The following is a 26,197-nucleotide window of genomic DNA, read 5'->3' as shown; positions in this document are numbered from 1 at the left end:
TAATCAGTAATATAAAAAGTCCATTGGATGGACTAAAAGGAACCAGAATAACCACAAACAAAAAAATAAAAATAAAAAATGCACAAAGAAAAAAACGACACACAAAAGAATAAATGTATTGGCTAAAATAGCCCACTGAAACAGGTGTAGCCTCACACCGTCATGCGCTCTCGTAAAAACACGAGACACACAATATCTGGGTGAGGGTGTCAGATCTCAATAATAGTTTGGTGCAGAGATTAGTGCAGAAGCGATCACTTTTATAACTAGCAAGTAAATGTAGACTGCTGTTTAAATAGTCCTGCAAGGAGTAAAATATAAATATAAAAGTGAAAAATGCCTAACCAAGCAGAATTATCGCAGTGTCGCTGCCCCTATATCTGTACAGGTGTACAGAGTTACCTGCCAATGTACAACAGTGCCGGGTGACCACTTGTATCTCTGACCAATCTGCTAAATTGAATATGAAATTTCAAATGAAATGACAGTGCTTATGGTTAAGTAGTTGCCCAATGATGTTAACAATCTAAACACTGTATTACAAATAATGCAGTCAGAGTGTTATAAATTGTAACTTTACAAACCTATGGGAATAGTAAAAGAAGGGGAAAGTCTGTGGGTGTGCACAGAATGGGAATATACCAGATCTTGTCTTTCTCACTCTGTATGTGCCTTCGAGGGCACTCTTTACCCCAGTAAAGACTAGCCCTATACTGGGCGGTGTAGTCGGTAAAACCTCCCCATAATTTCCCAGGAGTAAAACAAAGTACTAGGTGATATTCAATAGTCACACGGTAGTATATTCCCTGGTCGCACTGTGTAGACAAGATTCTGATTAAAGCGAGGCTATCCCCTGCAACATATTTTTGCTAAGGATGCCGTTACTTAACTGCCTGGTATCAATTTTAGGATAGATAGCGAAGCTGCTACCTAAGGCTGTTCACTTGCAACATATTTCTGCTAATGACGCCGTCACGGAAATATCTCAATCACTCAACTGCCTGGTATCAGTTTTAGGATAGATAGCTAGTAAGAGCGAAGCTGCCCCTTAATTGGGCTATAGCCTCTTGTGGTAATTTTGGTAGTCCCAAGTCCCTCAGGAACCTGCTCGTTTGGTCTTCCTCACTCTTTCTCTGTGTTACGGAGTTCGGTGAGTGGTTATAAAGCGCTTTATAGAAGTCAGTAAAGACCGAGGCAATGTCAGATGGCGTGGTTTTAATTGAGCCGTTCGCGTGTCGTATGGATGTGATATGGGATAGTCTATGTTGGGGTTTTAGGGTCCTAGTGAGAAGGGTATCCATTTTATTTGCCTTCTCGTAAAAGGTCAGTTTGGACCAAAGTATTGACTTAGCTTTATCATCTAAGACTAGCCCTCTTATAGAATGCCTCACCTCTTCCAGTCATCTAAAAGTCTCTCCCTCGGGGAGTAATTGGTGCTTTTGTTCTAAGTTCGGTCAGAAGTCTTTCTAATGTTTGAGATTTATTTTTCTTCTTGATAGTCGCTATTTTGATAAGAGATCCCCTTACTACCGTCTTATGGGCTGCCCATATAGTTTCTACTCTCACGTCAAGAGTGTCATTATTGTTGAAAAACTCTATGATATCGTTACGGACATGCTCTGGGTCTCGAAGTAAGGATGTATTAAGTTTCCATGTCCATGGGGATGCTACACAGAGGTTCCTCAGAGTAATGGTCAACACGGCATGATCTGAACATGTAATGGATCCTACCAATGAGCTCGTAATGCGTGCTACACTACAGTCATTTACCAAAAAAAGGTCTATTCTTGAATAGGTCCTACCCGGGGCTGAGTAAAAAGTATAGTCAACGTCGCTTGGATGATGTGCCCTCCATACGTCTAAAAGGCCTGTGGCGGTAACCAAACCATTAAATAATTTGTCCTGACCTCCCCTCTTCTGAGATCTAGGTACACTCCTGTCTGCAGTGGGACGTGGCACTGCATTGAAGTCCCCTCCCGGTCATACCGTGTGGAAGTGCCTATATCTTGGACACTAAATTGTCCCCGAACCCGGGATCCGGCTAATTCGACATGTATACATTGATTAAGTGGAATGTGTGGGAGATTAAGGTGCAGACAGTATGATATAGCGCCCCTCTGCATCTAGTTCAGATGACGCAATTCGTAGAGGGCAGCTATAACGGATCAGGATAGACGCGCCATTGCGCTTACCGTGTGCCGAGCTTCATAAGTCACTCCATATCTATGGTCCCTCAATCTAAAATTAACATGTTTTTTTCCAGGGCTGCTTTGTATCCCCAGTCCGGCCCTGCTCCCTATCCTTCTGTGGAAGGCCCCGCAGGCATACATTACGTCTCGAGTGGTTGGCCATGTCCTCCACCGCTAATTCCGTCTTGGCCATGTGGGCTGTAAGACAGTTCATCTGGGACACTACATCATTATAAACCTTAGTGGTACTTTCCAGACGTACCTCCAGCCGTGCTGTTCTCGTGCTCAAAGCGTGAATCTCAGACTGCAGGACTGCCGTGGACTTCACAATTTCTCCGGCAAGATACGTCCAGACTTCAGCAAACTTGGTCAATATCTGTGTGGTATCACCCGAGGAGGGCTCCGTAGAGGAAGCAGCCCGAGGTGAGGATGGTGGAGAAGTCTGGCCCACTTCAGCGCCATCTTGGTTTTCAGACGGCCCGATTTTCTGAGCAGCAAATATATCCATCACCGGGGCCTTTCTTGGGATGCTTTTTTGGGTTCTGCTTTTCCATTTTTCTTTAGAAAAGTAAAGCGTCTAGCTCGCTCCTCGGTCAGGCCATGCTCTCTTCAATAATATTTTAATTTGTCTCATAATGGTGAAGGTTTTCTATAAGCCAGTTCATATCGTTTATTTTTAAATTTAGAACCTCTTAAATACAGTAAAAGGTAAAGCAGGGGATTTCCAACAAGGTATTCTATGGACCAGGATATTTTTTTTTATGCTGTAAAAACTATTACAAATTGGGTGTGCAAGAAAACCGCAAACTGTTTAAGCCAAAGGCTATTAAATACACAAACTTTGTGTTGGTACTTGAAGTGTCTCTAACAAAGCAAAGAACTGCAATTCATTTTTAGAAATCTTATGTTTAGTCTATATATGGAAATGCTTACACACATACGGTGTATATTTATTTATCTAATCCAGAGTGCTTCTTCATGTCAAATAAACTTGTGTTTTAATTCATCATCCAAAGAGATGTCTTTATGACTGGTAAACATGCTCATAAATCAACTTGAGGTATATAAAACCAATTATACTTTAAGGATGGATTTTTTTTTCTTTAAAAGATTCAGATTCAATTTTTTTTCTGTTTTCAGGAAATCTTAAATAGCTCTTTTCTCTTAGATGTTTTGCTTTTCATTAACTGTTGTTTGAATTGTTATTTTCCCGGTGACAGAATGAATCTGCATCTAGATTACAAACTCCTGTCATGCTGTACTTTCCCTGTCAGTCCTTCAATAGACTCACCTATTTATTTTCAGAAAAGGAAAAAAAATAGTAGGTTAATAGTAATGATGGTATTACATCAACAACTTTACATAAATCTTCCTCAGATTCATCCCTATGTACAGAGCAGGATTAAACCATTGGGTGACCTTAAGCAGCTGCCTAAAGCCCAGGGGTTAGACAGCGTTCCTGGAACCATGACTTTGCTTGGCCCCATTAGCCATCTCATTGCAAAGAATGAAGAGGGGACCCTAACCAGTAACGTGCCCAGGGCTCTACCTGCATCTCTACCTGCATCAATGTAGTTCTGACAGCTGCTTGAAACACAGCAATATGATATGTCCGTTTTAACCAATAGGGACCTGGTTTTGAATTCCAACTCAAGTACTATGAAACTCTACATTAACTGTTCAAAGGCTATGTGCAGACACTATATTGCAATAAATGAAACCTAAACATTATAGGGAGTGAACAATGACTAAATGCACAATTTTTATTGTATCCACCTTTGTATACAAGACACACTATTTCTTACTTCTTTTTGATCTTCAGTTACGTACAAAGTGTGGTTCCTAACATGTGGTTGAGGAATGGGGAATTTTCCCAGGGACTGGGACCGATTGTGGCTATGTGTACCATGCCTTTGGCTGCACCTGCTGCGTCAGAGCATGGTTAGGCTGTAATTTGCCATTGGAGTGTCATTATTATTAGTGACAATTTTAGGAAATCATCTTTCTCACCTGCAAGAGAAAATAAGTGATAAAACGCAGAAAGAGATTTGTTACAATGCGTTGCAGCCACATAAATATTTCTAACATTCTAGGTGTGCATTTCCGATGAGCCGATGTCCAGTTTGACTATTGCTTTATCCTTTTTCAGCTTTAGCAGCTCAGGCTTATGCACTAAAAGAAGAAAATGACAGTCTACGGTGGCAGCTGGATGCATACAGGAACGAGGTGGAGCTTCTAAAACAAGAGAAGGGACATCATGGTCGGACGGAGGAAAGCCTAACAAAAGACCAGCAACTGCAGTTTTTACAACAAGCAATGCAAAATATGCAACAGGTAAAATAATTCCTCAAATTATATTTCTACAATAAAGGCTTACCTTGTTTAGAAGGTGACTGAAACAAAATGTTTTTATTCATTATCACAATGAATCTTAATTGGTGCCCCCACCCTCAGGGTCCCCCGCCCGCCCGGCTCTGGAAAGGGGAAAATGGTTAAAACTTGCCTTTTTCCAGGGCTGGGCGGGGTGCTCTCCTCCTCCTCTCCACCCCGTCGGCTGAATGCGCATGCGCGGCAAGAGCTGCGCGCGCATTCAGCCGGTCGCATAGGAAAGCAATATCAATGCTTTCCTATGGACGCTTGCGTGCTCTCACTGTGATTTTCACAGTGAGAATCACGCAAGCGCCTCTAGCGGCTGTCAATAAGACAGCCACTAGAGGATTAGGGGGAAGGCTTAACCCATTGATAAACATAGCAGTTTCTCTGAAACTGCTATGTTTATAAAAAAATGGGTTAACCCTAGCTGGACCTGGCACCCAGACCACTTCATTAAGCTGAAGTGGTCTGGGTGCCTAGAGTGGTCCTTTAAGCATGGTCTAAAGTATTGCAAGGTAGTTTATCAATTTTTAAAACAGATTTCGCAAAACAATAATATTTGAATATGTAATATGTACAATTTTTTTGTTTTTTTTTGGGGGGGGGGGGAGGGGGAGGGGGGGGTTTGTTCCCAGTTTATTTAAAATGCAGATTAAACAAATTAAAGCATGGTTGAATTAAGATTGACCAACTTATTTATTTGTGTGGCTGTTTTTTTTTTTTTTATTTCTTTTTCAGTCTTCTGTATTCTTCTCCCTTTCCCTCTTCCCTTTTATTTACAGATGAATAGATTAGGGAAAGGTAGGGATATGGATAGGGTAAAATATGTACAAATCATTTGTTAATGTAATCTTTCTTCAGGTATTTTTTTTAAGTAATAAAGTGTAAAAAAAAAAAAGGATAGCCCATACTATCATATGAGACAGGCATACTTGTAAACAAAAGTATATAACAAAGATAGTTAATAATGTAGCATACCTTATTGATAGTCAAGGAATATGGTATCGGTAAAATCCACTGAGGGTTAACAAAAATCTTCCCAAAGTGGAGCGGGTACACAAACAGTGACGTTGAAATATGGGAGGGATATAGTAGAACAGGGACAGGCTACCTTCGGCACTCCAGATGTTGTGGACTACATCTCCCATAATGCTCTTACAACCATAATGCTGGCAAAGCACCAGAGGAGACATAGTCCACAGTATCTTAAGTGCCAAAGGTTGCCTACACCTGTAGTAGAAGATTGTTCGAGGGCGATAACGGAGAAGTATGGGGGGAGAAAGTGTAAATAAAAGGGAGAGGTGAGAATGGCTACTGTTTAGAAAACTGGCTTGCGTGTTCCCTGAAGAGAAGGAATTGAGGCTAAGTTTGCTTCTGGGGAGAGAGATATGGGGAAGTATGTAAAATTTTAATGAGACTCGCATACACACTCTTCCAGGATGGCTGAATGTCCTCACATTCAGCCATCCTGGAAGAGCCATCAGATTTGAAACACGGCCATCAGATATGAAACAAGGAACCAAGCTCCTGTTTACATCCCCAGCATTCTGGGTAGTAATCCGCTGAGAAAATGGCCAATTTGTCTGGTGTTTTGTAACCGTGAGAAAGCATCTTATAACAAGACCCCCTGGTATTTAGTGCTGATGAAGTATTTGTGAGTAAGGAAGAATAGTTTCCTCCACTTCTACAGAGAGGAGGAGTGGCCCAGGTCTCTCTCCCCTTATTTTGTATTTGAAGGTATCATCATGGTTCACAAGGACTCAAAGAAAGTCAACGGTCAGTTGGCTATCTCAAGGTCTGGTAGGTGTGATAGGAAGTGTGCTAGCTGATTATATTGTAATAGTGTCAGAAGTTGTGGAGGTTGTGGTATAAGGTCTGATGGACAGAACTTACTTTTGATGGAGACATCTATCACTCGAATAGAGTAGAGCAAGCCAGGGTAGAGCAAACGGGATACAAGTTGGCTGGTGAAAAGTTAGGTTTTCCTGTTAATGGGAACAGCCCAGACAAAAATGAGGGAGGGAGAACAACGGGCGTTGTCCATCTCCAAAATTTACATTGTATAGGGTATGGTGAGGTTACTACTTATTTCATTATGGATTGTTCTTCATGAGAGCCAAGGCAGGGCATAAGGAGAATCTTCAGAGAAGCTAGCTTCCAGCTGAACCCAGAGCCTACCAGGAGAGGAGATAACCCATTCAATTGTTCTTTGGAGGTGAACTACTTTGTGATACTTGAAAATGTCAGGTAGCCACAGTCCTCTGTGCTGTTTTGGTCGAACCAGTAGATTGTACTTTAATCATGCCTTTTGGTGGTGCCATATATATATTTTCATAACAGTTTGTGAATTTGAACAAAGAAGGTTTGTAGGATGTGAACAGGGATCATCGGGAGTAAATATAGGAAGCGCAGTAAAACTTTCATCTACGACACAAATCCTTCCAAACCAAATGATATGGTGTCATAGGTGTGCCTTAAAAATTATTTTGGGATATTGGTGATAGGTGTGCATTGAAACATGTTCTCTCATTAAAGTATGCCTTGGTCCAAAAAATACTGACAAAAGATGGCTGTATGGGTCAGTTAGATCTTGGCTGTTATGGTGTTTTAGAGTTTAATGTTTAGCAGTTAATTTCCCAGATTGTATCAGGGCCAGAATCAGATCTCTCAACATTTGCTTCTTTATTCTCAACACTTCTATCTTTTAATAATAATATTATGGTTGCCTATTCCATGCGGCACTCATTAACCCCTTAAGGACCAAGCTTCTGGAATAAAAGGGAATCATGACATGTCACACATGTCATGTGTCCTTAAGCGGTTAAAGGATTAGTCTCAGAATAATAGTATGTGTTGATCAATGTCTAAAAATAAAAGGGGAAACGTAACTATCTCTGTAGGAGGCTATATTCCAAATTACATTTAATAGAATCCACACAATACAATAATAAACAGGATATAAGCAAGTGATTGTACTCTCTGCTGTATACATTTTAAAAACTACAAACAGTATATAGTTTTTATTGATCTCTAACAGAAAAACGAAAAACCTAATGCACCTAATTTACAAATGTAGATGATTTTAAAATGAAATGCAGCGCAAAAATTCTAAATATACTCTGGAAAAAATAGCATAGAGAGTGTTAAATATTTATTATTACAAGTTTGGCAAATAAATGCTATGTTAAAGGACCACTCTAGTGCCAGGAAAGCATACTCGTTTTCCTGGCACTAGAGTGCCCTGAGGGTGCCCCCACCCGGCTCTGGAAAGGGGAAAAGGGTTAAAACTTACCTTTTTCCAGCGCTGGGCGGAGAGCTCTCCGCCTCCTCTCCGCCTCCGTTCCTCCCCGTCGGCTGAATGCGCACGCGCGGCAAGAGCTGCGCGCGCATTCAGCCGGTCACATAGGAAAGCATTCATAATGCTTTCCTATGGACGCTTGCGTGCTCTCACTGTGATTTTCACAGTGAGAATCACGCAAGCGCCTCTAGCGGCTGTCAGTGAGACAGCCACTAGAGGAAAAAGGGGAAGGCTTAACTAATTGATAAACATAGCAGTTTCTCTGAAACTGCTATGTTTATAAAAAAATTAGTTAACCCTAGCTGGACCTGGCACCCATACCACTTCATTAAGCTGAAGTGGTCTGGGTGCCTAGAGTGGTCCTTTAACCCCTTCAGGACGGAGTCAATAGTGCACGTTCTGATCAAAACAAAACGTAAACAAAAACTGGAATTTGCGCTATATGTCTGTTCACCCGTAGTTCCCCTCTTTCAAATTATATGCACCCACACTTATTATATATCATTTTGTTCAGGAGAAACAGGGCTTTAATCTATCATTAACTATTCATATATGGAACATCATTTATTATGAATAAAAGTAAAAAAAATGTGAGAAAATAAGATTTTTTTTTAAATTTGCATTTCCGTCTGACATTTTAACTGTGAATGTCATAATACTGTTAGGTTTTACTGCAAAAAAAATGCACATATTTGTAATCAGCGATGTCTCACGAGTACAACAGTACCCCCCATTAACAGGTTTTATGTTGTTTTGGAAAGTTACAGGGTCAAATATAGAACATTACATTTTCAAATTGAAATTTGCCAGATTGGTAATGTTACCTTTGAGACGGTGTGGTAGCCCAGGAATGAGAATTACCCCCATAATGGCATACCATTTGAAAAAGTAGACAAGCCAAGGTATTGAAAGTGGGGTATGTTTAGTCTTTTTTAGTAGCCACTTAGTCACAAACACTGGCCAAAGTTAGCGTTCATATTTGTTTTTGTGTGAAAAAAGCAAAAAACGAATATTTGGCCAGTGTTTGTGACTAAGTGGCTACTAAGAAAGACTGGACATACCCCACTTGCAATACCTCGGGTTGTCTACTTTTGCAAATGGTATGCCATCATGGGGGTAATTCTCATTCCTGGGCTACCATACGCTCTCAAAGGCAACATAACCAATCTGTCAAATTTCAATGTCAAAAAAATGAAATGCAAGCCTTATATGTGACTCTCTAACTTTCCAAAACACCATAAAACCTGTACATGGGGGGTACTGTTATTCTCTGGAGACTTCACTAAACACAAATATTAGTGTTTTAAAACAGTAAAACATATTACAACAATAATATAGACCATAAAAGTGCCGTTCGCTTGTAAAAAATGCAAAAAACTTCACTTTTACTTAAAATATCATCGTTGTAATACAATTTACCAGTTTGAAACACGAATATTTGAGTTCAGTGAAGTCTCCCGAGTAAAACAGTACCCCCTATGAACTGGTTTTATGGTGTCTTGGAGAGTTACAGGGTCAAATATAGTGCTTGCAAATTAAATTCGCTGCACTTTCTCCCTGTGTTGCCAGGCATGTCAATCAAATTTTAATTAATCAAATCACATAATTACGTTAAAAGATTATTTAAATATACATGTAGAATTTTAATATATATGCATTTATAGGTATTTAAATTCTACGTGTATACTAATGTAATCTTTTATGTAATTATATGTATTTATCTATATATATATATTTGCGGTTATTTGTATTTTATATATATATAGATAGATATAGAATGTCATTCTAAGTGTATTTTGTTACCGATATATATATATTAATAACAAAATACAGTTAGAATGAAATTACATATACATATATAATTTATATTAAATTTTGTTTCAATATTTTATTTATTTATTTTATTATTTTATTTATTTATTATTTTAATTATACGTATTTATATATAATATATATATGTACATCTATTATATATATAATATATATACATATTATATATATGTAACATCATTCTAAGTGTATTTTAATATTAATATATATACTTATATTAATATTAAAATACACTTTGTATGACGTTACATATATATAATATGTATATATATTATATATATAATATATATACATATTATATATATGTAAAAATATATTTAATTTATTTTTACACTTGTATTTTATTTATTTTTTATACTTCCCACCAGCAGGGGGACTGTCTGATATTTCAAACAGTCTCCCTGCTGGCAGATCCACAGCCAGCTATAGGGGGCCATGTGATCGCTCTTTGAGAGCGATCACATGGCCCCCGGGGGCCTGATTTGCCCTGGGAGGGCTGCCTGGGCTGTGAGGCAGTCCTCCCGAAGCGGATCGCGGCGGAGGTAAGTACATCTTACCTCCTGGGGCTGCAAGCCGTTACGTCGTGCTATGCCGTCATAACGGCTTTAAAGCCCACTTAACCCGTGACGGCATAGCACGCCGTAACGGCGTTAAGGGGTTAATGTAACCAGCTAATATTTTCTGAAATGTTAACAGTAACTAAACCTCTGACATTACCTAATGTGAGGCATTTAAAATTTACAAATCTGAACCAAAACATGGATTTTAGTTCACGCTTCATAGAAGCAAGCCATTCTTTGCAACCTACAGTCATTCAGAAGATAAAGAGGAAGGTTGCGCCAAAGAAAAATAAATACACTGCTCAAAAAAATAAAGGGAACACAAAAATAACACATCCTAGATCTGAATGAATTAAATATTCTTCTGAAATACTTTGTTCTTTACATAGTTGAATGTGCTGACAAGAAAATCACACAAAAATTAAAAAATGGAAATCAAATTTTTCAACCCATGGAGGTCTGGATTTGGAGTCACACTCAAAATTAAAGTGGAAAAACACACTACAGGCTGATCCAACTTTGATGTAATGTCCTTAAAACAAGTCAAAATGAGGCTCAGTAGTGCGTGTGGCCTCCACGTGCCTGTATGACCTCCCTACAACACCTGTGCATGCTCCTGATGAGATGGTGGATGGTCTCCTGAGGGATCTCTTTCCAGACCTGGACTAAAGCATCTGCCAACTCCTGGACAGTCTGTGGTGCAACGTGACGTTGGTGGATGGAGCGAGACATGATGTCCCAGATGTGCTCAATTGGATTCAGGTCTGGGGAACAGGCAGGCCAGTCCATAGTCCGGTACCTTATGGCAGTCAGGCTACCTCTGGTGAGCCAATAGAGGGCTGTGCGGCCCCCCCAAAGAAATGCAACCCCACACCATTACTGACCCACTGCCAAACCGGTCATGCTGGAGGATGTTGCAGGCAGCAGAACGTTCTCCATGGCATCTCCAGACTCTGTCACGTCTGTCACATGTACTCGGTGGGAACCTGCATTTATCTGTGAAGAGCACAGGGCGCCAGTGGCAAATTTGCCAATCTATGTGTTCTCTGGCAAATGCCAAACGTCCTGCATGGTGTTGGGCTGTAAGCACAACCCCCACCTGTGGACGTTGGGCCCTCATACCACCCTCATGGAGTCTGTTTCTGACCGTTTGAGCAGACACATGCACATTTGTGGCCTGCTTGAGGTCATTTTGCAGGGCTCTGGCAGTGCTCCTCCTGTTCCTCCTTGCACAAAGGCAGAGGTAGCGGTCCCCTGCTGGGTTGTTGCCCTCCTACGACCTCGTCCATGTCTCCTGATGTACTCGCCTGTCTCCTGGTAGCGCCTCCATGCTCTGGACACTATTCTGACAGACACAGCAAACCTTCTTGCAACAGCTCGCAGTGATGTGCCATTCTGGATGAGCTGCACTACCCGAGCCACCGGGTTGTAGACTCCGTCTCATGCTACCACTAGAGTGAAAGCACCGCCAGCATTCAAAAGTGACCAAAACATCAGCCAGGAAGCATAGGAACTGAGAAGTGGTCTGTGGTCACCACCTGCAGAACCACTCCTTTATTGGGGGGTGTCTTGCTAATTGACTATAATTTCCACCTGTTGTCTATCCCATTTGCACAACAACATGTGAAATTGATTGTCACTCAGTGTTGCTTCCTAAGTGGACAGTTTGATTTCACAGAAGTGTGATTGACTTGGAGTTACATTGTGTTGTTTAAGTGTTCCCTTTAATTTTTTTGAGCAATGTACTAAAAATATATCTATCTAAAAAGAGTCCAAAAATATGCAAAAAAAAAAAGTCCTAATAAATGGCAGTAATAATAATAATGCAAATCCTGCCAGAGGGATAGTCAACAGTCTTTGGGAGGAATGTTCTCTGTAGTATTTTATAGGATTGTTTTTTTCTAGCACTGTTTCCTTTGTTTTGTATTTTACCCTACAGTCATTCAGTTTCCAGACTTTTTGTTTTGATTGTAATCACTACCTATTACTACAAATGTGCATACTTAAGGCTATAATGGTTCATTCTTTCTAGGTGCATCTAGCACCCTGCATAACCATTGCTGGTCACTCTCCAGATCTGCTTTAGAGGCTACTAATTGCCTTGGCTGATGGTTATATCTATGTTCTTGACTTTTGTGGTGTGCACTAACTGTAAATCCTCATTCTTCATGTCCCGTTTTTCTCCACCTAGTTTTATGGTCAAAAATGCTCTTTTCTTGCTCACTGGACAAGAGAGAGAGAAGATTACATAGAACATTCTAAAAGAATGCGCATTACCATGTGTAGTAATTGTCAAGTGAACTCTTCATCTACTGCTTTCTCACATCCTGCATCACTTTGGTTATTTGCTATCATGTCTGATAATCTCAGTTGAATATACCCTTTCTGGCGAAAAAAAAGTCCCTAAATCAAAACATATTTAATTGGTGTTGGTGCCCGCTAAGAAAAATGTGGAAATAACCATAGGGATTTTTATGGTACTAAGGGAACATACTCAAGTATGGGCGGTAATTAGGCAACTTTTGCATTCATTATAGATATTTAAGATATTTTTTTTTGTAATGGGGAACAGTGGCGGATCCAGGGGGGGGGGGGGGGGCAACGGGGCAATTGGCCCCCCCGAGAAAATTGACGGTCTCCCTCTCCCCTGCCAGAACATGCAGGTGCCAGCCCTGCAATGTGCCTGTGGACCGGGGAGGGAGATCAGAGATCTCCCTCCCCGGTCCGCAGGCACTATGCTGACAGCCGGCGGGGGGAGGAGGGAGAGAGGACCCGGGAGCTCTGCCTGCAGCTCCTCCGGGTCCTCATCTCGCGAGCTTGGAGCGTTGCCGCGGTAACCACGGCAACGCTCCAAATCTCGCGAGAGTGAACTCTAGCCCGGGAGCTATGGGCTAGAGTTTACTCTCCCCACTAGGCCACCAGGGAATCACCATCTGACCACCAGGGATCAAGAAATGTCCCCCCTCCTCCCGGTAAAGGTAAGAAGGGAGGGGGGACATCAATATTTATTTAAATTAAATAAAAATATATATATATATTATTAAAAAAGAAAAGCCCCCCTTCCCTTATCACACACACAAACAAACACACTCTACACACATACACTGCCCCCATACACACACTGCCCCCATATACACACATTGCTCCCCATACTGCCCCATATACACACATTGCCCCCCATACTGCCCCCATATACACACATTGCCCCCATATACACACATTGCCCCCCATACTGCCCCCATATACACACATTGCCCCCCATACTGCCCCCATACACACACATTGCCCCCCATACTGCCCCCATATACACACATTGCCCCCCATACAGCCCCCATACACACATTGCCCCATATACACATATTGCCCCCCATACTGCCCCCATATACACACATTGCCCCCATACTGCCCCCATACACACACATTGCCCCCATATACACACATTGCCCCCCATACTGCCCCATATACACACATTGCCCCCCATACTGCCCCCATACACACATTGCCCCCATATACACACATTGCCCCCATATACACACATTGCCCCCCATACTGCCCCATATACACACATTGCCCCCATACTGCCCCCATACACACACATTGCCCCATACTGCCCCCATACACACACATTGCCCCCCATACTGCCCCATACACACATTGCCCCCCATACTGCCCCCATATACACACATTGCCCCCCCATACTGCCCCATACACACATTGCCCCCATATACACACATTGCCCCCATACACACACATTGCCCCCCATACTGCCCCCATATACACACATTGCCCCCATACTGCTCCCATACACACACATTGCCCCCATACTGCCCCCATATACACACATTGCCCCCCATACTGCCCCATATACACACATTGCCCCCCATACTGCCCCCATACACACATTGCCCCCCATACTGCCCCCATATACACACATTGCCCCCCATACTGCCCCCATATAAACACATTGCCCCCCATACTGCCCCCATATACACACATTGCCCCCCATACTGCCCCCATACACACACATTGCCCCCCATACTGCCCCCATATACACACATTGCCCCCCATACAGCCCCTATACACACATTGCCCCCATATACACATATTGCCCCCCATACTGCCCCCATACACACATTGCCCCATACTGCCCCCATATACACACATTGCCCCCATACACACACATTGCCCCCATATACACACATGCCCCCATACACACACATTGCCCCCCATACTGCCCCCATATACACACATTGCCCCCCATACTGCCCCCATATACACACATTGCCCCCCATACTGCCCCCATACACACATTGCCCCCATACTGCCCCCATATACACACATTGCCCCCATATACACACATTGCCCCCATACTGTCCATATACACACATTGCCCCATACTGTCCCCATACACACACATTGCCCCCATACTGCCCCCATACACACATTGCCCCCCATACTGCCCCCATATACACACATTTCCCCCCCCCATACTGCCCCCATACACACATTGCCCCCATATACACACATTGCCCCCATACACACACAATGCCCCCCATACTGCCCCCATATACACACATTGCCCCCATACTGCTCCCATACACACACATTGCCCCCCATACTGCCCCCAAACACACACATTGCCCCCATACTGCCCCCATACTGCCCCCATACACACATTGCCCCATATACACACATTGCCCCATACTGCCCCCATATACACACATTGCCCCCATACTGCCCCATATACACACATTGCTCCCATACTGCCCCATACACACACATTGCCCCATACTGCCCCCATACACACACATTGCCCCCATATACACACACATTGCCCCATACTGCCCCCATACACACACATTGCCCCCATATACACACACTGCCCCCATATACACACATACTGCCCTCCATACACACATACTGCCCCCCATACACACACTGCCCCCCATACACACACTGCCCCCATACACACATACTGCTCCCCCATACACACACACTCTACATACATACACTACCCCCATACACACACACTGCTCCCCATACAATGCTGCCCCATACACACACATTGCCCACACTCACACATACACTGCAATACTCACACACACACACTGCACCACACATACACTGCCGCCCTCACTCACACACTACAACCTTCACACACACACACACTGCTCACACACTGTCCCCCTCACACACACTGCACCCCTTACACATTGCACCACTCACACACACCACTGCTCCTACTCCCTACTACAGCCCCAGTTCCCAGCAGAACTCAGGTAAGTTGTCAAACTGTTCTTAAACGGTTTGACTACTTACTCTGGGAGGGGGTCCCGCCATTGACACCATAACCACTACACTGAGCTTTCTTTAAATAATCTACAAGATCAGGCTCTGGATCCGCCACTGAATGGGAATAGGCATTAGAGATTTGGTTTTCACATATGATATACGTGTTCTTATTTTTAATTTTTTTTATAATGCTTTATTTAGAAGTTTTGAACAAGTTATACAATCGTATACAATAGGGTAAAACATGTTTCTCAATGTCGTCTTGGTACAAAACAGTGACAGTTGCGTGAAGTAATACAGAACGTGAATACAAATCCTCGTGATTTACGCATGTCGAGACTGCTGCCGTGGTCTCCCATATGTCTTCCCAATCCGAGGGGTGTTCTGGTGGTCCCAGATCCCTCTCCCAAGCCAACACGTATGTTAGTGAACCCTCATAGTGGGATGTGATTATAGTTGCGTAGAGAATGGAGATCTGGCTTTTTTGGATCGGGCAGGTCATGCAGGCTCTTTCGCAGGGGGTGACTTTCGTTATGCCTACTCTTTTGTTGATTGGTGTGTCCAGGAAGCTGCCAGACGTAGAGCGATGGGAAATCTCTGCCAAAGATTGTGTGCTCCAGGTCTATGCCATATGGGGCGTGTAGGTGTTGTACCTGTGCTGCGTGATAGTTGGCAGTAGGTCATCCGCGTATGCTGTGGTTTTGTATTCTTCTGTGCGGATTGTGTGCCAGGCTCTGTTGGGGCGGAGTGTGCCTGGACTGAGTTGACTGGGGGGGGGGAGGTAATCGTCCAGGTTTCGCCAAGTGGTTTGTATATGTACAGTGCTGTCTGTAGTGGTGGATTAGTAGTGATTTTGGTTTGTCGGTGGGGTAAGTGAACCAGTCGTTGTTGTTGGGTTCCCCTCGCAAGGGTTCGCGTTGGTAAATCCGTATGATGTGGCTTTGTGTGTGTGTTTCTGATTGTACTCATAGGGTGTGTGTTGTGTCCTGATTCAGATGTGTGAGCGTCTGCCATAGTGGTCTTGTCTGCGTGGGTGTGCGGCTCAGTGGGTTAGATGAGGGTATAGTCTGGGGTGACTGTGTGAGCATCAATTTCCAGGGTTTATAGATAACTAGTGCATTCATTATGATTGCAACTTCTTAAAGGTTTGCATTCATAACAGTGGTCGGCATGTGGTATGCCCTTGCTGGAGTTGCATTTCAGGGTGGTTTGCCCTTTGAAATCTTTAGCCTCTTATGTTCCTTGATTGCATGTCCGTTTGTTTCCTGGGGGTCCCTTACTCTTGTGGCCAGGGTTATTCCGGTCGGGGCTGTGTTGGAGAGATTAGGGATAAGGAGTCCCCAGTGTCCTTGCTGCTGCAGTTTAGTGTCCGTGGTGTCTTTCGACTTTCCGCGTGCTGCTATTGACTTGCATTTGTGGTAACATGCCTGTGCCTAAAGATGGAATGGCCTGTAGGGGAAATTGTTGGGGGCGCTTGTGAGGGCTCTCTGTCCATTCGAGGGGCAGTTGGTCTGCCCACCCTTCCCTTGTGGGTGTGCCGAGGGTGTGTCAGTGAATGAGTCGTCAGGATGTGTACTGGGAGTAGTCTCGAGGCAGGGAGTTAGAATCTATGCGTGGATTCGGGTGTCAGGAGCATTGGTCCTAAGTTATGCAACTGTTTGGGCTCTTTAGGCCCTTCGTTTCCTAGCAGTCCCGTCTTCATCCTTCCCCTTTCCCCCCTCCCCTTCTCCATGCTCCGGCCTCGCGCCCCCTGGGGCATGTGTGAAGGCGGTATTCCTGAGGGCCGTGAGGGGCCAGAGTTTCACCTCGGACCTGTGGTTGTTGTCCAGGCCCAGGTGTGGTCAGTGCAGTCTAGGGGAGTGAGATGTCTGGTTCGGGCAGGGGGAGGATCCTCTGCTGGGCATGAAGCATAACGGCGTGGGCGTGCTCCGCCTCTATTGTGTGGGCCTTTGTCACCCATTTTTCTCAATTTAACATGCATTGCATAATATTAACATTAAAATAAGTGTCTCAATTGTCAGCTACCCTTTTCATGTTAAAAAACCTTGTACATGGTGAAGGCGGATCCTGGGCTGCTGGGTGAGTAGTAGGGAGTAGGCAACTGGGGGCTGGGCAGGGCCCTATAGTTTTGTTGGTGATGTACCTTGTGTCAGATGTGGAGTGGCGTAGATATGCTCTGGCCCCATTATGTGGGTTTTGATCTCTCTTGCTTTCCCAGGTAACCTTGCAGTGAAGAGCATGGACATTTAAACAAACACTAAATAAACACGTAATCATATATCAAACAGTAAATCATAAATATTGCTACATAAGATAGCTGTTTGCTGGTTTTGCCGTATCGGTGGTCTTGGTATGTGGCAGGGCTGGGTCCTGAGCTGCGTGTTGGGGTATGTGGAGTAGGCACCTGAGGGTAAGGCAAGGCACTATATTTTCTTTGGGGAGGTTAGGGGCTTGGTGGTGGGGGTACGCTTATCCCCTGTTATGTGGGCTTGGGCCTTCGTCCTTTTCCCATTTAGACATGCCTTGCAGTGTGTGGGTCATAATCTAAGCACTAGAGCATATATAAATTTCTGTGACAGAACTGTTTGCTCTCTCAAATCCGCAATCATGGTGTGCCAGTATTCACGGTATGCGGCAATGCCAGATCCTGGGCTGCAGGGAGGGGTGAAGGGAATAAGCAGCCTGAGGTTGGGCGAGATCCTGTCGTGTCAATGGATCCGTAACCCGTTGCTACAGGTGTGGTACAGTGCAGGCTTGTTCAGGCTCTATTGTGTGGGCCCTAGGCCCCATATCATTCCCGTTCAGACACATCTTGCAGAGTATTTTGAGTTGGGTAAGCGTAAAATCATATAGGTAGTTAAGGAACATAATTGGTGGCAAACTGGGCTTTATCTGTAGCTGCTATGCATGGTGAGGCCAGGTTTCTAGGCTGCAGGATAGGTCATAGGGATCAGGTAACTGGGGGTTGGGTAAGGCCCTGTGGCAGCACCAGGTAGGTGACCTATAGCTTCTGGTGTAGAGCGAAGCAGGTATGGTCAGGCTCTCACCTGCGGGCCCTGGCCTGCACAAGTGAGGTTACATGGTAGAGTAGTTACAGTTACTTGAAACCATATTAAAACTTATGTAACATCACCGTTCTCCGGCCGACATAACCTGTGGTTTCTGGTGTAAAGGAACAGCCGTTCCCTAGTTAAGTCCTCAAGTGTTGATTTCAGCCCTTCAGGTTGCTTGCTGCATCTGGCCTTTGGGGGCTGAGGATGGTCATTTCCTCGTTTGCTGGCTGGGTGGCAGCAGGATATTCCTCTGTGAGTGTACCGTTCCTGGCCTTGAGTCCGCTGGGTTAGCCTCTGGTTGTAGTGAGAGTCCCAGGGTGTTGGCGAAGTCTGCCATGTTGGCCATGTGGATCAGTGTGTGGGATGAGTTATTTTTACTAGCGATCAACTTGAAAGGGTGTCTCCACATATAGCGCCAGCCCTTCGCTTACTCAAGAACTGGATAGTATGGCCTTGTACTTCGGGGTGTGCTCTGGCGAGCCCCATGACATGTTTTTCATGGCGAAATTCAGCATTTTCAGGACGACGTCTCGCGATGCTCTGGGGTTTAGTGCAGAGGGGCACAGTGTCCTATGAGCTCTTTCTATTGTAAGCTCATTTTCTGAAGCTTCTGGGAGCATAGACTGGAACAGTTCCTGTATGGTGGTGAGCAAAACTTCCGCTGTAACAGATTCTGGTAGGCCTCAGAGCCTGATGATGTTGTTGTTCCGGCATGATCTATTGTTGAGGTCTTCCATGCCGTCTTCAAGTAGCTGTTTTTTGTCGTGCAGTTGGGTTATTTCTTGGTCGTGGAATTGAGATCTTTTCAGTGAGACTTCAGTGAGGTAAGTCTCCGCCTGGCTGGTCCGAAAAGCGAGAGCCTCAACGTCATCTCGTAGGCTTGTAAATTGTTTCTCGAGCTCTGCCCCCGGATAAGCTTTAATGTCGCTCGTGGCTTCGTTGATGAGCTTGCGGAGGCCCCCTTTGGTCAGCGTGGCATCCGGATCTGTGCATATCGCTGTCCTCAGATTCTGAGGCAGAGTCTGTGAGGCCCTGGTATAAAGATGATGGACGCCGTTCTTTGGGTGCACGGAACATCGCGGCTACTGAGGGTGTCAGGTCCCTTTTTTTTTTTTTTGCCTCCCATTAGGTATTGAGTCTGGAGGATGTCTGCATGTCTGAGAGAGCGTTATGGTTTGGAATATCCTTTGTACGATTGCGGATGGTTGCGGATTTAGTGCCCGGGGGAGAGAGAGCTCAAGGCTCAAACGTCTGGTTCCATTGACAGTCAGGCTCCGCCCTTGTGTTCATATATTATATTTTTTTTACAGCTTTTTTTAAAAATAACCTGGTATTTGGAGAAAGCAGCTTGCACATTTAAAATTACAAGCTGATATCTCCTTCAGCCAAATTATGTCTTCTGAATCCCTAGAACAGATAGGAAATCCAGATGGCTGTTGCAGTGAGAGCCCTTGTTTTCACACAAAATTGATAAAGAACATCTAGTTAAAATCTCTTGTGTCAGTGGCAAGTGAAATTAGTTTTTTTTTTTTTTTTTCACTGCAAGAGTCGGTTATTTTAAAAGTTTATTGCTTATTTAATCTTTATGCAGCTTCTGCATGCAGCAACGCAAAGTACTTTTTTTAAAGACATGTTTTCACAAAATCCAATTCCTGCAATGTTCCCAAATGGTTTAAATTATACACGGGTGGGGTAGAAGCTAGCGACTGATGGAGCGTTTCCCTTGAGCTCTGTAGAGAACCTGTTAATCTGAGATATTTACACCACAGTTGCTGATTTCTGGGGTCACAAACCTTTTCCCCGAGCAGCATTTGAGCATGGGACTCAAATCAATATCAGCAAGAGGTGATTCCTATATGAAATATCAACATATTGACAACTTACTTAAGCTGACACATAGGCTGCATGTGACTAAGATGGTGCCGCTGGGGGAGTCTTTTTCTGAGTACTCAGGGAGTAGCTCCTTGAAGGTACCAGTGGACTTTCCTCAGCAAGCGGTGGTATGGCCAGGTGGTGGTATGAGGCCAGGTGGTATGGCCTGACTGAGAGAGAGACCACTACCTCTTTCTTCCATGAGTGGACAGGAAATGCCAGAACTAGCCATATGTGAGGTTGGCTCAGGAGTCATTAAAAGAAACCCTGCAGGCCACACAGAACTTTTCCAGGAATTACTTACCACTGATGTCTGTTCCGGCTGATACATCAGTGGACGAGAATCCTATATCAGGATATTAAAGCCTTGCTTGTGGAATTAAAGGCTGTGTTTGCAGCAGACCTCTCCATTGTTCGGTAGAAGGTCAGTGTATTGGAGGGCCCCATACAGGCGGTGGAAGATGACACTGAGGCATCCAAGGTGCATTATCAAGATCTGGTGGAGCAGCTGAAGCAGAGGCAACATCGCTTTGAATTAAAAATAGCACTAATAGAAGATTCAAACCAATGCCGGAATGTTAGGATTCAGGATATTCAGAGAATCTGTGCCTTTGCTAAAGGCCCCTTGTCTCCTCAGAAGGTTATGGGTCTACATGTTACTGCATACAAAAGCAAAATCAATTGTGATGGACATTTTTGTGTGGCTTAGCCCCGTGTGGCTTTCTCCCCTAACCCCATTGGTAGTACTTAGGGACCTCCTGGTGCGATTCCACTCAACGGTGGACAGGGCCACAGTTATTTAGGAGGCACGATACTCCCCACATCATACATTTTTTTGTAAAAAAAGATTTTTAATTCTTTATTTTGGTTGTGCTAGATTGGTTACAAACGACAGCCTGGTGCCACGATATCAGCGACAGGCGCAATTAAGCAGGCATTATCATGACATCTGATTAAACTGCACTTTTTTTTTTTTTTTTTTGTTAGAAACAGGATGGTGCTATTTATGCCAGAGGTTATTAAGTATGGTTTGTTAGTCTGGCATGTGTGGTGATCTAACATGAATAAGAATAGCATGCTTCAACAATATGAGGAAATAAAATGAGGAAATAAGTTGGACTAAAACATGGAAAACATCCTAGTGTGATTTGTAGTTAGAATTGCTCAGAGACTATTTATTGCATTATTTATATGGTGTAGTAGGCTTGTATATCAGGGCTGTCTAGATAGTAAGTAGCTTTAACTGCACATTAAGGTTATCTAGTCCGTGGGTACTGTGTTTCTGCAACTATCATTTAAGAGCTACCGGTTGCCGGGTGTCGTTGCAGGAGCTCTTCGAGAGGCAAGTCCTGTAGCCTCTGGGTGGGTCAGAGTCTGCAGGGCCCGGTGTCGGACCTCTAAGGCCATGTAGCTGCCTAGTCATCCTATGCCTGTTCGGGGCCTGGGTCTTAGTTTGGCGTGCAGAGCGGCATTGCGGTGCTTGGTAAGGTTGCCGGTCCAGTTGCGTGCTTGCAGAAGAGGCTGTAGTAACCTGTGGGAGATTTGTAGCCCGACAAGGCTCTGGTACGGCCCCAGTGTGTTCGACTCAAGGTCCGTCTCGTGGGTTTGGTTTGGCGCCTCGCTTCTCTCTGCGTGTTTCTTGGGGGCCTTCTTTTGAAGGGCTTGGGAACTTTCATGGGCTGGCAACACTTGCCGAGGCTCGCCGCCTGTGACGGCCCTGATGCTGGGTGTGCCTTGATACGAGCAGGTTTTTCTTTCTGTGCCCGCCTCTTGGTAGGCCCTTTCGCTGATTGATTTTGGTTGATTTTTCCTGCCACCCGGCTGTGGGCTGCCCGTAGTTGAGGTGGAACGCTGCTGCGGCTTCTGCCAGAATCGCTGGTAGATTTTGTCTAGCTTCGCCAGGGTATCGGTGGCATAGTCATACGACCGCCCCCGCATTGGGCCCTCGCCTAGTGGCCGTGAGTGCTCAACATCTGCCATTGTTGGGCTTCATGAGTAACGCAGTGTCATCCAGCAGCGCGATGAGTGCCACCCTGATGTACAGTACAAATCCACTGACTGGGATGACCACCTCCAGTCTGGCGGGGGGAGTTGGAGTGCCGCTGTCCTGGGTCCCTTCTCGTAGTCCGAGGGGATCAGCCGCTTCCCCTTAGCCCCGTTCCAGGTAGGCCGTAGCAAGAATCCGGGGCCCTTGATAGGGTGAACGCTCGTGTGAGGTGTTGATTTGCTTCCCCGGGTCCCCCTGACCAGAATTACCGATCGGGTTCGATTGGTAGCCGTGTCCGCCGGGTTATATTGCTTAATTTAGCGACATAGTCAGGAGCTCCGGCTTCCACGTCTAGGTCAGGCTCCGCCCCCCCCCCCCCCCCCCCAACATCATACATTTCAGACCCATACTCTGGGGACTTTTCCCACTCTGTAGTACAATGGAGAAAGTCTCTACAACCTATTACCAAGCTATTAAAGGACAATGCTGTACAATACCGTCAGGGGCCAGGGCGTCAACTTTGCATACAGCATAATGTCAGACCTCTTCATCTTACTAGTACCATGGAGACATTGCCCTTTACTTTGGCATTGGGACTCCCACTATCCACAGTAGACATCCCTAACCCCACATTGGGACATTGACAACACACATCCATTTCATCCTGCGGGTTCATGAGAAGCCGACACAAAGCAATCTGCCGTGCCAGTAATCTGAGTTTCAGGGGATTGAAAGCCTTACTCCCATTATAGGCCCTATTCGGTGCCATCTATGCTCATTCTATTGGTTTTTATATATATATATATATATATATATATATATATATTTTTTTTTTTTTTTTGTGTCTTCTATTGTTGCTATCTTAAAGTTTTCACACTTGATTAGCACAGTCTCGAATTTTGTCCTGAAACTGCCTGACTTTCCTATCAGAGATTTCTCTCTCTCATAGAACATTTGATTACGCCTCTGATGGCCTTTCAGATGAGGCTCACTAATTTATAGTCAACTGTTTAATCCCTGTTTCTTGTACACAGTTAATAAAATGCCTAATACCATATCAGAAATGCTTATTTAACTTAGTCGGTAAATGTTGGGTAAACCTCACTTTACGCTAACATCATATACACAGCTACAGTTTCCGAAATGATGACTGTATTGTATGTTTTCCATGCTGATATTATTATGCAATTGATGATTTCTATTTAAAAAAACAAAAAGTTCTGTACTCTGCTGACATGTTTCATATAGTGTAATGCTTATCCTTACCACAATAAAAAAAATAGACATGGTTATGTTTAAATATAGACACTATAGATCCTGCTCTGTTTCTGTGATAGATATAGAGAGGGAGGTGTAGAAACAGTGTTGTAGTCAGTATGTAGAATTCAAATGCTGCTTTAGAAAATCAATTAATAAACAAGTCTGTTCCCACGAGATCCTGGCTGTGATTAATTAATTTCCTCTGGCTGTACATAAATGTTCCATATTTCCGTGGAGCTCATACATCTCGATGGCATATACGGAAATGAATATCGGGAATTCTAAGATTTGAATCTTCGTATAATCTGCAGTTGTAGTTTTTAACAGGTGCTTTGCATTGACTGAAAATAATTATGCCCCTCTTTAAAGTTGAAACAAATGTATAATTAAAATAATGTGTGTTACCTTATGGTTGACTCTCATACCATGTATGTATTTTTAATCAGTAGCTTGGGGCGTTGTGATATAAAGCTAAATTAGTAATTAAAGAAACATTGCTGTTTCTCAAAAATTGCACTTTTTTCAATTTCAAGGCTTCAGGGGCAGCATCTGTGCCCCCATATCAGGTGATTAAGATGGAGTAATTGTGCTGCGTAGACTGTCCCTTTAATTGTAGTATTATGATTATTAGAAATCAGCCAACTGTCAAATTGATGTTAAGTAATTATGCTGCTGGTTAAGACTCTAAATAAATCAGTCTTCTATTTTTGCTGTGCTGTTCAGTTAAATTAATAAATTAATTGTTTGAGTGAAGTTGTTTGCAACATTTTGTTCTTTAAAAGTGTCGGAAAAGAACCGGCTTAATTGGATTTGTGCTGTGTTCCAGTTAAAAGTATAACTTTGCAGATAGATAATGTGTGAAACAGGTACATCTGATGTTTCCTTCCACATGGCTTATCTTGCCAAGGCTGTAGTTAAAGGAACAGTATAATGTAAACACGAAAGCACAAAGTCCCCTTTTCTGAATACATTGATCAGCCACAACATCAAAACCACTGACAGGTGAAGTAAATAACAATGAATATATTGTCATAATGGCACCTGTCAGGGTGTGAAATATGTTAAGCAGCAAGCGAACAGTCAGTTATTGAATTTCCTTTGTTAGAAGCGGGAGAGATGGGCAAGGAAAAACATTGAGTGATTGACAAGGGTCAGATAGTGATGGCTTTACAACTGGGTCAGAGCATCTCCAAAACAGCATGTTTTGTGGGGTGTTTCCAGTATGCAGTGTCCAGTACCTGCATAAAGTGATGTGAAGGACAACTTGTGAAACACATCAGGGCCATGTGCTTCCAAGGCTCATTGTTCCATGTGGGGAGTAAAAGCTAGCTCATCTAGTCTGATCACACAGAAGAGTTGCTGTAGCTCAAATAGCTGAAAAAACGTAATTCTGGTAATGATAAAAAGGTGTTAAAAAATAGATGTCACAGTTTGCTGCATATGAGGCTGCATAGCTGCAGACCGGTCAAAATGCCCAGGGTGACCCCTAGTCACCATGAAAGCCCCTTCAATGGGAATGTAAGCCGCAGAACTGGACCATGGAGTAATGGCAGAAGGTTACCTGGACGAAGAATCACGTATTTTTAGATCAGGTGGATGGCCGGGTGTGTGTATAGTCTCCCTGGGGAAGAGTTGGCAGCAGGATGCAACATGGGAAGAGGGCAGGTTATGTTCTGGGCAATATTCTGCTGGGAACCCTTGAATCCTGGCATTCATGTTGATGTTACTTTGACACGTACCGCTTTCCTAGAGATTTTTGCCGACATGAACACCCCTTCATGGTAATAGTGCTCCCTGATAGCAGCGGTCTCTTTCAGCATCATAAGGCACACTGAAAAAATTGTTCAGGAATGGTTTAAGAAACATGACAAACAGTTGGTGTCGCCTTGGCCTCCAAATTCCCCAGATCTCAATCTGTGGGATTTGCTGGTACAACGTATTCAATTCATTGAGGCCCTACCTGTAAACTTGCAGGACTTAAAGGATTTGCTGCTAAAGAATGTCTCAAAGAATCAGAGATGTTTTGGCAGCTTGAGGGAAACTTTCATGATATTAGACGGGTGGTTTTATTGTTGTGGCTTATCATAGATTTAAAAGCACCCAAATGAGCTAGTCCTAATGGCCTCCCCGACTTCCTGTCTCATGATCGGGTGTCTATGGGCACTTTTGTGTGAGTTTGGGGTGACTTGCTATGTTCTAAATTAAAACAATGACAATCTCAGTATACATTTAGTTATCACTAGAACAAAAATATGTACTTTTAAAATTAGTATTTTTTAAGTGAAACGTATATGAAAAAAAAATTAAAAAATATTGGTGTTGTAAATACCTATGCATATATTGTAAACTCAAAAGTGCAAGGACTTCTTTGCACTCCAATTGTAATGTATGTATGTATATCCTATGCAATGGACTAGAATAATTATGTAAGAGAGCAAGATCCTGTGGGAACACAAGACTAAACTATTGCACTGCAAAGGCTC

At 43.7% G+C, this 26,197-nt stretch overlaps 1 protein-coding gene across 3 annotated transcripts in view; it reads left to right on the top strand.

Moving 5' to 3' along the window:
- Nucleotides 1-26,197, top strand: part of ENOX1 (ecto-NOX disulfide-thiol exchanger 1) — a 597,059-nt gene that overhangs the window by 518,702 nt on the left and 52,160 nt on the right. For all 3 annotated transcript variants that reach the window (XM_063425978.1, XM_063425979.1, XM_063425980.1), the window contains one exon: nt 4,339-4,523. In XM_063425978.1, the coding sequence (XP_063282048.1) occupies nt 4,339-4,523 (185 nt within the window). The remainder of the gene's footprint in view (nt 1-4,338; nt 4,524-26,197) is intronic.

This window comes from Pelobates fuscus, chromosome 1 (assembly GCF_036172605.1).
Source record: "Pelobates fuscus isolate aPelFus1 chromosome 1, aPelFus1.pri, whole genome shotgun sequence".
In the NCBI taxonomy this organism is placed as follows: domain Eukaryota; kingdom Metazoa; phylum Chordata; class Amphibia; order Anura; family Pelobatidae; genus Pelobates; species Pelobates fuscus.
This window is presented reverse-complemented; position numbering and strand designations above follow the sequence as displayed.